The sequence below is a fragment of the Apteryx rowi genome, unplaced genomic scaffold, assembly GCF_003343035.1.
Source record: "Apteryx rowi isolate R43461 unplaced genomic scaffold, aptRow1 scaffold_297, whole genome shotgun sequence".
NCBI lineage: Eukaryota > Metazoa > Chordata > Aves > Apterygiformes > Apterygidae > Apteryx > Apteryx rowi.
Genome location: NW_020449385.1, coordinates 413,632 through 428,729, shown reverse-complemented (window position 1 = coordinate 428,729; position 15,098 = coordinate 413,632). Strand labels below are relative to the sequence as shown.

Here is a 15,098-nt window from a genome sequence, read left to right as displayed (position 1 = left end):
GAGGAAATACTTTTTCACTGTGAGGGTGACAGAGCACTGGAAGAGGTTGCCCAGAGAGGTTGTGGAGTCTCCTTCTCTGGAGATATTCAAAACCCGCCTGGACGCGATCCTGTGCAACGTGCTCTAGGTGACTCTGCTTGAGAAGGGGGTTGGACTTAGACGATCTCCCGAGGTCCCTTCCACCCTCAACCATTCTGTGATTCTGTGATTCCTAGTTCAAAGACTGAAGATTTTATGGTGCTACCTACAACTGCAAACATTTTAACCTCTATCTTTCTTTTTCATCCTGGAAACTAAACTCAGAGGTACTTGAACCAGCTCCCGTACAACCAGCTTTTATCTCAAAGCAGTACGACCATAATCAACCATAACGTGCTTCACGCAGACTAACAAGCTTTGCTGAGCATCTCTGAAACACTAATCTGAATGAAGCTGTGTTGTGGGTTGCCATATAGACACACCAGTCTGCTTCAGTGCCAGCACAGAGACTTCCTTGCTGGGCAACATAAATGTGCTTTTTGGTTCCCTACACAAATCACCATGGGCTTAGGGCAGGTACAGATGTAGACAGACATTAACTATGTCTGTCCGGTAAAGTTTAAGGCCACAGGAGGTGACCTAGTACATCATGTTGTGGGCATCAGACTGAATAAAGTTAGGTCTCAAATTGTCTAAGTTTCTGAAGCCCGAAGTGTTTTCTTTTAGGGAAGTGGGTATGTTTCTTTATTGAGGGGAGACAGGTGCCATGTTAGACAGTGGAGCTGTTTAGAGGTATTATAATATTCACCTTTCAGTCTTTTATGGTAATTGTACTGCCTACCTTTTTGCTATTTATGCTTACTGGAAGTCTTCTATTCTTTTAGAAGACTGCCCTCTCCCAATATTACTGATATGTGATTATAGCACAACCTTTGCTAGGAACACAATAAAAAAAAGAAGTTTCGATCTAAATAGTATTTCAAAACCATTTAGTATTATTTAGTAGTATGATGTTATTTACTATGTCATCTTTATTAAAATAATGTATAATAGTTATTTTATAATTATTTTAATAACTATTTACAATTATTAATAGGTTTTATTTAAACTTACTTTTTATTACCATTTAGCATTTTTGGTAAAATTTGATTCAATCAGTATTGGGAAATTCAGATTCTGCTATGTCTGACTAGCAAAAATGATCTTATTTTAGAAAGCCAGAGAAAAATCATGGCTCAAAGACAGTTCTCATGTTGACTTTAAGCAGAATAAACATTACCCTGGAACATGAATTTACTAAGCTGCTATGACACCAATGGGTTACTTTTTAGAAGCCTCAGAAAACTGGTAAGAATGTCTTGCTCTCTTCCTAAGAATTCCAAAGAAGCTTTATCAGTCCATTTAAGTTCTCAGTAAAAATGAACTTGGATGGCAGAAATGCGGTAGAAAGAGAGCAACGTGCAGTTGCACTTGTTTACATCTGCTTCACCTGAATCCCTTAAGTTCAGTCTGTTTAATTTGCTTTTCAACCCTGCATCATGAATCTTCTGGTAATTTGATCTGTGCTGATGTGGTAAATCACACCCATACTATACGCACGTATCAAAAAAAAAAAAAAAAAAAAAAGTGCTTTCACAAGGGCTCTATTTATTCCAAATTATTTCCTCAACCAGAATTACTGAGGAAACACTGCTGCATTAACTTCCAGTAATGAGAATCATGGTTTACCATCCATTTGATCACAGTTAAACTGAAATAACACCTGAAAATCAAGTGTAGTCAAGCAATTTCCATTGGCATGTATTGAAAAATTTCACTGGCTTTTTTTCAATCTAGGGACACCCCTGCACTGCATAAAATAGAGCAGGGTGCAGGGTCCCAAACTCCCACCAGCTATGCCCATCCACAAACAGAAAGCTATTACTCGTGTGAACTTGGCTATGTTTTGAGCTGATAAGCTCTCCTAAGAGACAGCACAGCAGTAATGGTCCATACTGCTTCTGGAGAAGGCAGCACCTCTGCAAGGTGCTCTGGAGGTATTTGGATATAGCAGTTGGGACAGCACTTCTTCTTGCTAAATGTGTGCAGTATAAACATGCTTTTTGCAGCGTTTTAAGCACTGGCACTCATGCAAGCAACTGAGTGGCAAATTACCATTTGAGAAAAATCTATTTCTCAGACCTTTGCCTTGTATTTGAATTATACTGGAGCAAAAAGATGAACAGACTAAGCTTTCTAAATACATGGCTTACATTTTCCCACTGTGTACTGCATACCTTAGAGCTCCCACAAATATGTACAAATGTGCGGCACAGTTATAAAATTTACAGGGAACACTGATTGGGCACTCTTCCTGGGCAGATAATATTTTCATATTGTGCGTGTYCTCCATGGAGCCAACTGCTGTGAAATCTAATTAGAACTAATTAGTTACTAAAGCAGATCAGAAAAAAATTAGACACCTATGAAGAGACATCTCACAGAAGCGCTGGACATCTGGATGAATATTCAATAACTGAAAAAGAAAGAACACTGCCCTCAAAAGAACAGCAATAGGGTCTGCAAATAGTTTGAATACTGCTCAACTAGCTGGAGCAATGAACCATTGGCCTTAACCACTTCTGTAGATGTGGTTATGTTCCTAAATTTTCTCCACTGGTAAAGAGGGAAGAACATTGATCATGTTTTTCTTATTTAAAACTTTTTTTGGTAGGGTGTGGCATCATCAACTCAGGCATATTTTCTGCAAATGTGGATAGTGGTTAAAAAAAAAAATCTTTCCAGAAGTTGCCAGATAGGACAGCTCAAGGGAATGTTATTACGACTGAAAGGCTGGACTCACTGCACAAAACAGATACTGCCAGTGATAAAGCACAAAGGTTAAACAACTGGGGACAAGATGCCAGATGTAGAATGGAAAGTTTCCAGCTTAGGAGCAGCAGAGGAGGGACATAAATTAATTATGTCAGGACCAAATAAGCATTATGAAAATTCTCAAAGTCAAAATAAATGCCATTGAAAATAAACTCAGGAACCCTCCTCCTTCTCTCCTGCTCATTGTGCTCCAAGGAGGAGAGAATTCAGAATAACCTTTCAGGATTTTAGAGAAATCTTACACTAAAATGCTGGACAAAGTCTTTAAAAGGTAAAGATACCATATGTGCTTGATACTGCATGTGCTAAAAGACACTATTGTTGTCCTTATCATGCTAGATCCTTCCTCAGTACTTCTGTCTGAAAAGGGATCAAATGTTTTGGATTCAAGTTTTCTCATGAGTAATATCTTTAGTGAGAATGATCAGACTGATTATTAACCAGTTTTGAAATTGGGGTAATAACTGATAATTTCTACCTGGCTTATTAATTGGAGAAAAAGCCCCAAATTAAAAACAAATCAGCAACTGACCACAGGACAAATATGCAAACTTTTCTAGACTTATTCCCCTAGATTCCCCCACGCTTCAGTGCTACCTTTGTTTGCACTATGTATAGCAACGCATTGTCAGGCTGGGGATCCTACGCTGCAATATTCTTTGGCAGACTGTAGACAGGGTCTTAAGGGTACACATACATTTTTCCAGCATGAGCTGGCAGATGTCCCACTTCAGAAAGGCAAGCTATTTCACTGATAATATGTCAATATGTTTATTATATAATGTTGGTAGGACTTCAAAGATGGAGTCCACTGTGATTCTTGGAATTGAGGCAGTATCATGGATTGATGATAGAGGCTGTTATGGACCTTAAATTGAACTTTTGAAAAATGGGTGAGGGAGATTAAACATCAGCCCCACTAGACTGACAGTTGGTTCAGCCCTGGCATTTCTGTTTAACTTGTATTTTGGAAAGCTCCCACAGGATCTAACAGACATAGGAGCTCCCACACACAACCATGATCCTATCACAGAGGCAAGATAGACAGATAGAACAGCACTGAAAATAAATGAGAGACATATGTAAGAAAAAAACACAGGAGACAGTACATATAAGCCTGAACCATCAGGAAGAGCACAGTGTCAGTACTACAGTCAAACAAACAGAACTTAGAACTTTTAATATAGCAAACATTGGCATGACTGGACATCTTATGCTGCTGTTACCTCTCATGGCTTTACGGTGTGTCTGCACATGCCTATGCTCACATATGGGCAAGCACTGAAATTCCAACATAGCAAGATGGAGACCAAGGGTGAATCAGTGACATTCAAAGTTACCTTAGTAATTTCACCATTTACCCACCTGACTCAATCCCTGTTCACCTAGCATTATCCCTTGCAGGTTTTAACATCTGATCCTACAAGACGTAAAAATAAGCCCAGTAACCATATGTGATATTTGCGAGATACCTGACACTGAAGCCTCACTTTCACCCTTGTAACAGCCATGCCTACATTGACCTTTTGCATTGAGATTCCACAGCCCTTTCAGTTGACCCAACAGGCACATCTAGATAAATGGAAGACAGCAGAACTAAGCACCTTCTACCTTATGTATCAACACCCATCCTCAAAAGCTGCATCTGAGGTTAAAAAGCAATTAACATCCAAAAATACCAAGATTCATTTAGGCAGTCTGAAAAACTCCACAGAAATGTAAGTGTCAACAGTTATTCAAGGAGGGAAATTATTTATTGATAACAACTAATCTCTCACACTGTTTCTCATTTTTGAGATAAATTATGTAAATATAATTCACAAGTATGAACAACATGTTAATGGGTAAAGCTGAAGGCAGAGTAGGGCAGGAGATGAAACAATGCACACTGGGTTAACTCCTTTGCCTGACAGGAGAATATACTTGCATTTATGATTTACAAAGTGTAATTCTTAAATAAATCATTAAAAATGTTTGACAGGACAGGTCATTTCTCTACAGTCCAAAAATCATATGCAGCATGGATAGGAATTAAAATTTAGCCCTTCTGAGTTTACAGGTGGGATTCATCTTACTCAAATTTAGCTGAGTAAGCCTTCTAGTCAGGTTTCCACTGTATCGCCACTGGAGAGAGGTAAGGACCTCCTCCTCTCCTAACTTCTCCTAAGGTAAGTGTCTCAAATAAACAGAAAAGATTCTTCCCTCTCTCCCCACACCCCAAGGTGCCTAATGCTCTCCACTGACTGTGGCAGAAGTTTAGATGACTTGGCCAGACTGGATGCAAAACTTTCAGCTGGAAGTGACATGCAATAAATCTCACCTCATGCGTCCCAGAAAGAACCTGACAAATTGCTTCAGGAAATACTCTTGTCAGGTCAGAGAGCTCCTAATTAGCACTCAAGTGGATTTCCTGCCAGCCAGCCACACATCAGTGGTTCACTATTGTTTACGGGGAAGACAGCTAATTGTATATGCAGAAGTGTTAAGACACGAAACAACCTGTCTGTCAGGAGAATGGGGATTCCAAGCACTGCTGATAAAATATGAACATATGACAGTGAAAGAAGGAAGATCAAAGTGCTTTCAAGTGTGCAGATAACAATAAAATGTGTTTATTCTGGTAAGCTGTGTATGAAATGTGTCTTTATTCTGGTAAACTGTAAGATCAAGCTTTTGTTTTCAGCTTTGCAGGTGTATAGCAAAGAGGGAATTATAACAAGGGGAAGCTGAGAGTGGGAACATGGAAATTCCAAAAAGGGAGAAAAAGAAAATATGGAAAGCATCTGAACCCCACAATGTAAGTGTGGATTCACACAGAAATAATGCACTACAACTGCAACATCAGACTTGGGCTTGGGTGTGTTAGATTAGATTTCTTATAATTTACTTTTTCTCAGAATGGATTTTTTCTTACGTGCTTATTGAACTTCCTGCATTTTGAAGAGGCTGACTGCTAAATCTTCCTGCTAAAATCTGTCCACTGGCATCTCTCTTGAGGCACCTTACTCAGTGTCTGGATTTTGAGAGATACTGAACATCCTCACTGTTGTATTTAGGAGACTAACATTCAGCACTTCATGTGTTGGCCTCAATGTTTTGTGAGACTTCACAACAAACTGTCCCAAGGACTGGTGAACGAACAAAATCAGATAACACAGCCAAAACAGGCACACTGAGGTTTTTACTCAAGGGAACAGGCCAAGGGGAGGTAGGAAGGGGAACAAATGGAGGGAGAAGCATATAGGTATATGGCTATGCAGCACAGGAGAAGTCTGGCAAGCATCAGATAACAAAGAGGAAGAACTAAGGTTACAAATGCTGTCACTTCATAATTGACTTTCTCTTTCCCTCCAAAAGGGCAAAACTAAAACCTCCCTCAAAAATACAGAAGTACCAAATATTCTGTAATTGTGTTCACACGCTCAGTGTTAACATAATAGCAGCACAGACATATCGGAACTGGAGTGCAGCTGTCAGTCAAGCATTTAAACTGTTCCTTGAAGTAGGTCAGTATTTCCAGGCAACCAGAACATAAAAACGAAACAAATGACCTCCACGCCTATTATAACAAATCTCCAGCAGAGTCTGGGTTTATGAAATGACTGGGCATGATGCAAATGTTGGCTGCTACACTGGAGAGGCTGGCCTACTTGTCACACCACTCTGGAGAAATTGTAATCAGACATGAATAAAACTATAATAAAACAGCAGAGGAGATGGCAGATGCTTCCTACCTCTAAAATGTGTGCCTTGACAGTGCAAGACTGTCCTCTGACGAAACAGCATGGCCTTAAGGATGTAGGATGACCATGGTGGAGATCTTCACCTGCAATACTCTAGACACCGAATAAAACATTGCCCTGTTGGAGCAAAGGACTAGATGGCAGTTTGCCAGCTCGTAAGGGTTAGATAACCTCAGCAGTCCACAGGACAGAACATATTATTAGTTGGGCAGTTAGCAGTTTTCCATGTGCAGGCTGTGTAGCTGTATCCTAGAGACAGTAAAAAAGATGAAGTTGTTCTTATGAACTTAGATATTTCATTCACTGAGAACTCTTAGTTTGAAAAACCCTCATTCCCACCTCCTGGACATGCAAGAAAGACTAAACCAACTCATTTAGGACTGTGTAGGTCATTTTCCTCAAATTACATCTGAGGATTGCTTTATTCTGATCCCTTTTTGACCATTATTAAATCTTTCAGTGTCAAAGATGCATTTTGTGTGTACACATTTCCTCAGCTGAGCTCAGCAGTAGGGCCACTCAAGCTCCTGGTACAGGATGTCAGTGTCATGCTCTTTCCCCTCCACCCCCCTCCATGACACCACAAACACCCATCTCAGGAAAAGCTGCAAGCTAGTGCCTTTCGCATATTTGCATTTTGGGTGCCTTTTGGCTATGGGTCAACTCTTGTGGTTGTCATGAATCAGAGAAAGCTACTGCCTGTGTCTACACACAGTATCAGTAAGGGGTTAGTGTCCTGCCTTTTAGCATTGTGTSTGCTCCTCACTTTGTAATTACGCCATTCACTGAAACACGCTCTCCCTAGCCCAGTGTATGCAGACTCCCGCTGTCTTGCTTTCACTTCCTGGTGAAACAAGGTTAGGCAGAGTGCATTACTGCAGCCTTAGCAGCAGGGTCCAGATCTTGTTTCTGCTGTGGATCTCTTCTGGGTACAACTATGTTACTGACCACTCATATTTGTACCAGTGCCAACGCCCAAATAAAAACACCAAGACTGAAGGTAAGCTGGGGAAACTGGTTCTCCTCTGAAGCTATGTGAAGAGAAACAGTCTTCTGCTTTTCATGTACTTAATTGCTSTCAATATATGTGGTTGCTAAAACCAAGCCTGCACAGTGTAAATCCTGAAAATCACRCACAACCCTGAAGCCATGTCTTTGGCTTGCCAGCTGCACTGCACTCACCGTGTATACACACAACAGCTGCGCATACCCAAAAAGCCTGGTGTTGTGGGGCAAGGGACAGGTACTCTCAGCCTGCTCCTGGGCAGAGCAACTACACTGCAAATGAGCAGCAGGCTGGATTACACAGCAAGAGAGAACTGGCACTCAGACTGCTGCTGCTGCTGCTGTGGCAGGGTAAGCAGCCTGTCCCTCCATTAAGGGTTGTTCAGGCTGGGATAAGACATTTGAATACGCACTGTCCAGTGGCAGGGAACCTCTTTCTTTCTCTGTCTTTACCATATCAGCCAACATTAGTCAGAAGGAAGGGGGGGAAGCCACAAAAAGCTCTTTAATCCTTCCTCATTCCCTGGAATCCTCTAACACTCCCATAGTACACTTAAAACCTCCCAAGCAGAGCTTGAGAGAGCTACTCTAAAAAGTACTCCTGCAGGACCGGTCTGCTAGGGGGAGGCATGTTATGCCATGCTGGCCAATGAGCAGTTCCATAAAATATTGTTCTGTGGTGTGCCAGGGTGCCAATATATACATTTTCAATTTTGCTGACTGGAAGAGACCTGGAAAAAGTGGAATCAAGAACCAAATATCAGGCAGAGTTGAACCATACATATAATTATCTTCTAGAGTTTCTTTGGAAATGTACTTTGAAAGAACCAAGTAATTCTTTCAACCATCTCTAGCAATAAGCACAATCTCAAGATAATACTGACACAAAAGAACAAGTGGACCAGTGCACAAGGTGGCCAGCTATACTTCTTGGGTGTTATCTTCCTAACGCAAGTTACAGTATCCCTTCAGAATGGAGTCTGTATCTGCAAAAATTAACAGGGACATCACTAGCTCTTTCAGTGGAGATTAACAGGATCTTCTTCGGCAGTTAGCCAGAGGTGTGTGAAACAGGCCACAGCTGCTCTCGTGACATCCATCCTATACAACTAAGCAGCTTAGTAATGAGAGATGAGCATTTTTCTTTTCAAGTAGTGAAACTCACACACTTAGAAAATTTGCCTGACATTGAATAGCAAATATATTGCATGCATAAACTTTCAGGGACGGATGGCTTCTCCTGTGCATTTCAGCTGGCTACATCTCACAGGAGAAGACTAGCACTGACCTCCTCTGCTTCTAGAATAAACTCTTCTGCAGAATGAATTTGCATCCCCTTAGTCTAATGTAGGAGCCTCTGCTACACCTCCCAGTGAGTTTATTCACTGCTAGAGTGGCCCAAACTGAAGCAAAGGACAGAGATACAGTAACGTAAAGAGAACAGCATCTCTCTGAAACGGAAGAAGGGAACACTGACCTCACTGACACAGAGCCAGACTACTATTTTCTGCTGTCAGCTCTTTTGTGCACCGAGCTCACTCACAGAGGAGACTGAGTAATCCCAGGTAGTTTCCTTTTGAATCACATCTAGTGACATTTGCTTTCTGGAAGGGATGAGGCAAGTTTATTTCTCACGGTGAGAAATGTCTTGCCCTGCCTGCAGTTCTTGGGACCAGAAGCTACTCTGGTCCATCTGGGTAGTGTGGGGAAATAATCACTACCCAACTCCTCAGAGACTGGTGTTGCCATGAAAATAGGGAGCTTAGAAGTGGGGTGGTTATGGGACAAGTCATCATGTAGCTATTTTAGAACCCATGGGTGGAATCTGCTTTGCCCTTGAGAGGAGTTGGTAGCATTGCTGTATCTTTTTTTCTGAGGCTGGAAATGCCTTCACTGGGGGGGGGTGACAGAGGGGAAGAAGAAGGGAGTATATTTTGGAAATTGCATGAACCAACTTGCCCACATCAAACTCTTCTCTCTTCCTGAGTTTTGCGAGAAGAAATTAGCATTTAATATAAATCAGTCTGTTTTCATAGATGCCTGAGTGCCCCATTAAACCTCTTCCACACCTCAGGGGAGAAAAGTATCAGGTCATAAATTCCAATTTGTCATGAATTTTCTAAGTCACAGGTTGACAGAAGAAACAGTTATCACTCCCTGATCAGTATGCAGAGACCATTACATTCTTTAGCAATACTCTTCAATGGACATAGCAAGAATCAGAGAGCAGACTGACAAAGTAAAACCCCTATATTTGGAATATAAAGCTCCTAGAAAAATGTTAGCTGAGATTATTTCACCAACACAGCACTGAGTCAGTTACAAAATAATTCCCTGCTGGATGACTGCCACTATTTGTTGTGATTGTAGTTACCACTATTTGTCTTCTATTTACATACCATGTAAATGTATACTGTACTTTGTAACAGCACACCAAAAACAAAGCCCCTGCTCATAAGAGTTTTAACACTTCTGTTCCTAGGAGAAATGTAGTTCTATCATATATTAGCAGCAGCAGCAATGTGTATATCTTAGAATTATTTGGAGCAAACATATACATGTGCAATCCACATCTGTAGCCAGAGGTGGTAAAGACTGGAGGTCAACAACTGCAAACAGAAAGTCACCCTCCTAATCCTCCAAGTTCAAAAGAAGAACCCAGAAAAGAAACTAACCTGACAAGATTTCACCATGAAATTGTGAATTTGTGATCCCCACTCTTCAACCTTCATCCCTGGGTGGTGGAAATGAGGAAGAGGGATGGAGAGAGGAGACCAAGAAAGATGATAACAGAGCTGCAAAGGCTATGCACACAAAATTTTCTGCAGGCTGGGCTCTAATGCAGGGCTTTAAACCTGTGTTTAAACTGACTAAGCAGGAGCTTGGCTTCGATCCAGGCTGGCTAACTTAAGCACCCAAATTGAATTTAAGTTTCAGGTGAAACTGCCTCCTAAAGTAAGTGCCTAAGTTCCTTTATAGAGTCCAACAAGAGAGGTGCCTTTATAGACCTCCAGAGACAGGCCCTATTAACTTCTCTTGGCTAAAATCCTTCATTCTTTGTCTATCAAGACCCTAGATGCTCTCAGAGGCAGACCTGCAAGCTCCATCACATGGCAACAGAAGTCTGCATTTCTCCAGTGTGTTTCACTCCTTGACAATATACTGCCAGTTCAAACAGCTTCTTTCAATTAATTCAAAGAATCAGGTCTTTTCCCTTTACACCAACTGACTCTAGAAAGCAATAGCTTTTGAGGGACTCTCCAAAATATCCAGAATTTCTAAAGGAAAGCTTTCTTCTCCTTCTTTGAAAACAAGCTACATCTCTCTCTAGTTTTTACTGTAGGTTGCATCATCTTTTGCTGTGCTTGTCTGATAAGTTTTGCCAGCTATGAGCCACTGAGTCATTGATTCAGCAGTGGTTGTATGAGGAAGGGTCATCTGAGTCCACACCACTGGGAAGGCGGGAGGAAGAAGGCCTAGCCTGCACACCAGCTGTTTAGCAGTCTGTGTAGCAGGAGAGCAGTATTTTCCCCCTACGTTCAGATTCCTGACGGGGTCTGTTTGTGTAAGTTATTGCAGAGAATCTCGCAGGAGACTGCTCTCATGCTGTTGAAGACTCTTTTTGATGAGTTGGCATGAACAGTAGTAGGCCCTGCCTATCCCTAATTTTTCTCCGTCATGTAGATCTCACATCATTAATTGCTGCTTGTGTATAATAGGGGACTGGTAATTCAGCAGCCAGGAAAGCAACACATGGAGGATATGACAGAACACACATGATCTGACTTTAATCTTTACTTGGTCATTAAAGAGCCAAAAGTATATAACATAAGATAGAGGGATTTACTTTGGTACAGTGAAGCAAAAGACCCTGTTGCAGGCTGCTCGCCGTTATAATTAGCTGCTGTTTGCTACACTCTGTGTTTGAAGTGGTTCTCTTTCAGCTGTGTGGGAGGGTGGCAGAAAAAGGAGCTCGTCACAGTGCAGAGGACCTGCTTGGGATTCAGACACATCCCATCTCTCAGGAGGCCTCTTTCAAACCTGTGAAGTATTGACCTGCAAGAGAAGAGTTGTTGCTCTCCAGCAAATCCAGCAACTCTAGGGGAGCACATGACTGCAGTGATGTTCGTTAACCTGCCCTACCTACAGAAGCATCTGTATTGAGGACAGTATTTGCACCAAAGTCTGTCTGTACGACACCACAAGGAAGTGACAGGAAAAAAAAAAAGAGAGAGTGAGTCACTTGGTCAAAAGGTAGTAGAACTGATAAAGTGATCAGCATGAAACGAATGTGGAGAGAAAAGCTGTCATTTATTGTTTTCTTATGTGACATCTATCCTTCAACACTTTTGAAGAAGTAAAAGGTGTAAGGAAACAAACTAAAATCACAGCCTTGTGCTTCTGGCATTACACCTTTCTGAGAAAACAGCTTTTCTGAACTCACTCCCCGCGACCTTCATGAGCTTGACACAAATATCTCAGTCTTGGTTCCCTTCTTTCAAGATTCAGCTACAGAAGCCATGCAAGTTACTGAGAATCTTAGTTTGTACTAGGGCTGGAGGATGTTCAAAAAGTGACTTTGTAAAGCTTAAAAAAGACTAAAGAAAGACTAAAAATGAAAAAGAGGGCAGATTAAAAACATAAAACCAAATTATGTTACCTCCATTTTTTTAACTGGGGCTAGGGGGACTGATTCCTAATTACTGCTTAAAGGCGGAAATAGGTGAGCTGCTACTCTGCTTCTGCAGGCTGCTTTACCCTTTGCTCCTACTCAGAAAGCTGTATTTGAATAGGTGGTTGGGAGTTCCTGAGCTTTCACATTCATTGTCCCACAGGGATTAAACTGACATGCGTCTTTCATGCAAATGCAGAGGCTATCCAAACTACTCCCAAATTAATCCATGTAAATGTCACTCAAAAGTAATCCAAATTCTGCAGTCTAAGGAACAGTTCTGATTTTTAGTCTGGCACAGCATAAGCGTTACTGTGTGCTTAGGTGGGACTCCCAAAACAGCACAAGTGACATCAGCACCGAAAGTACACCTTTTCTCATAGTCACTGCTCCCTTTTTCGGCAGCAGACAGGGGTATGGAAAATTGCAGGGGGAAGAAACATTCCAGAGTTAATATTCCAGGACTAGAATTCATTGATATTTTTAACAATTTCTGCAACAGGTACTTCTTTTTTCTTTTCAACCTAGGACACAAGACAACCCATTTCTAAACCGCTTTTATCTGAGGGGAACTAGATTTTACCATTCTCATTACCACTATTTTACTTTACTTCAAGAATAGTCCCTTATCAGCCATCCTGCCACACACACACCCCCCCATCGCAGAACTATTCACAGAGTTAAGGACAGCTATAGGTGAGCTAGGCGCTAGGCATGGCCTTTCGTTAGTGTTACCTACATGTGTGATTTGGCTGGGTTAGTTATTTTAATTTTAATTTATGTAAATAAGAGCATTTTACTTGTGTTCCCACACATGCATATCTACAGGCAGGGGTATACCCAGGCTGAGATTTCTTCTGCGATACAAGTCTGTGAAATAACCAACTTAGTCTGCTGAATGTTGAAAGTGCAGACTTTTTAGGTTTTTTTGTTTTTTGTTTTTCCACACGACTTTCTTGCAATAGGAGAGTTACTCTCTGCCTTCATGCTTACATCAGCCCAGAGGACCTCTCCAAGACAGCTTGGGGAATCAGTGTAAGCTTCTTGGCACGTGTTTCTTTTCTGTTAGATCTACAAGCATGAGACAAAACTAAAACTTGCTCTTGTGGAAGCTATGCTCTTCCGTCAACCCCCAGAAAAATCTCAGCTTTAGCTACTATGAGATGACTATCTGGCAAAGTTAAAAGCAAAGCAAAACAAAGGTTCTGTGAAGCTGGATTCTGAGCACACAAAAATGTTAATACAAAAGTCATTTCAGTCTGATTTACAGATACCAAGGATATGGTCTAAAACTATAGCCCAGATCATTAAAAAGAAAAAAAAATAAGAGAAAAAGCTTTCTGTCTGGAGGAAATGAATGACCTAACACCGCAGGAGATAGGGAAGTCACAGGGAATGATGACAGCTGAGATGATAAATAAGAAGTACTCACTTAAAGTAAATGTTCAGTGAAGGGACTGTCTTACATTCTTCAGAAAAGCAAACACAGCTCAGGCTCACTGATTTCCATGTCACGAAACCTCACGCTCTAACTCAAACGCAGAAGCCTCTGGCCTCTATCCTTTGCTCAGCAAAGATTTAATAGCAGATAACTTGAGTAAGGTCTCATATTACTAAAATCAAATTAATGCCTGAAACTATACCCCAGTAAAACTGACCGCTAACACTGTGAAGTACTCCCATAAAGGCTGGCAAATAAAACAACACTTGCGACGCTTACGTTCACTTAGTGATGCACTGTCCTCCCTTTAAAACATAAAACGCTACAAAGCCTGGAGCATATACATATACAAAAATGTTGCTTACTCATAATTCAGTAATTTATTGCAGCATTCCCACTGGTCAGAGCGAACTAGCTTTCATCTGACGGCACAGGACTTTAGGAACACCCGCAATTTTGGATAAAGCAAAGGGAGATGCCAATCCTAAGGACAGCGGAGTGTTTCTTCGCACTTGGGGGCATGAATCAAAACCCTTCGGAGCAGACCTGCCCGCTGCTGTGCGCTCACACATCTGCTCGCGCAAGTCCCCCCACCCTGTGGGGCACTGCCACCATGGCGCTCGCTGTCCAGGCACTCAGCCCAGGCCACCTCACCTGCTGTACACCAGGCACTCCATGTGGTTGATCTCCTTGTCGGAGCGGTAGCGGCTGTAATCCTCCCACAGGTCCTTGATGGCAGTGACCGCCAGGATGAACAGCACAGGGGCCAAGGCCAGCTCTGGCTGGAAGGCGTTGACTGCCGGCACGAAGTTGAGCAGGGCAATGAAGACGAAGTAGACGTTGGCCAGGCGGTGGAACTGCTCAAAGAGGTTCTTGGGCAGGAAGGACAGCGCCGTGTACTTGGTGGTCTTGAGGCGGTTGCTGGCCAGGACAGTCCTCTTGGACTTCTCTGCCTCGGGCTCGGGTAACAGCAAGTTAGAGCACACAAGCCGCGTCTTGCTCTCCTTCTTCCTCCGCCTCCTCTTCCTCTGCGTCTCCTTCCCCTCCGGCTGCACCTGGGGCGCGCCCTCCGCCCCGGCTGTGCCCTGGGACATCGCTGCCGCCCTCAGAGCCGCGCTGGCCCGGCACAGGGCGCGAAACCCCCTCTGGAAACGCGGGCGCCGCTGCGCGCCCGGCGGCAGCCCCGCGGCGAGGCGCGGCGAGGCGAGGCGCGGTGCGGCCGCCCGCCCTCCTGCCCTCCCGCCTAAGTTATCATCCTCCTCCGCCACTCACCGCAGCTCCCGCTCTCCTCTTCCCCGGCGGGGGGGGGAGGGAGGAGGGCGCTTTCAAACCCTCTCCTAACTGTTGCGCTTGGCCCTCGCTCGCTCTCTCCTCCCCGGCCGGG

At 42.7% G+C, this 15,098-nt stretch overlaps 1 protein-coding gene across 1 annotated transcript in view; it reads right to left on the bottom strand.

Annotated features, from left to right (window-relative positions):
• Positions 1-14,808, bottom strand: part of ATP10A (ATPase phospholipid transporting 10A (putative)) — a 118,154-nt gene extending 103,346 nt beyond the window's left edge. The window contains exon 1 of the mRNA XM_026069433.1: positions 14,369-14,808. Coding sequence (XP_025925218.1) covers positions 14,369-14,808 — 440 coding nt within the window. The remainder of the gene's footprint in view (positions 1-14,368) is intronic.
• Positions 14,809-15,098: the final 290 nt, after the last annotated feature.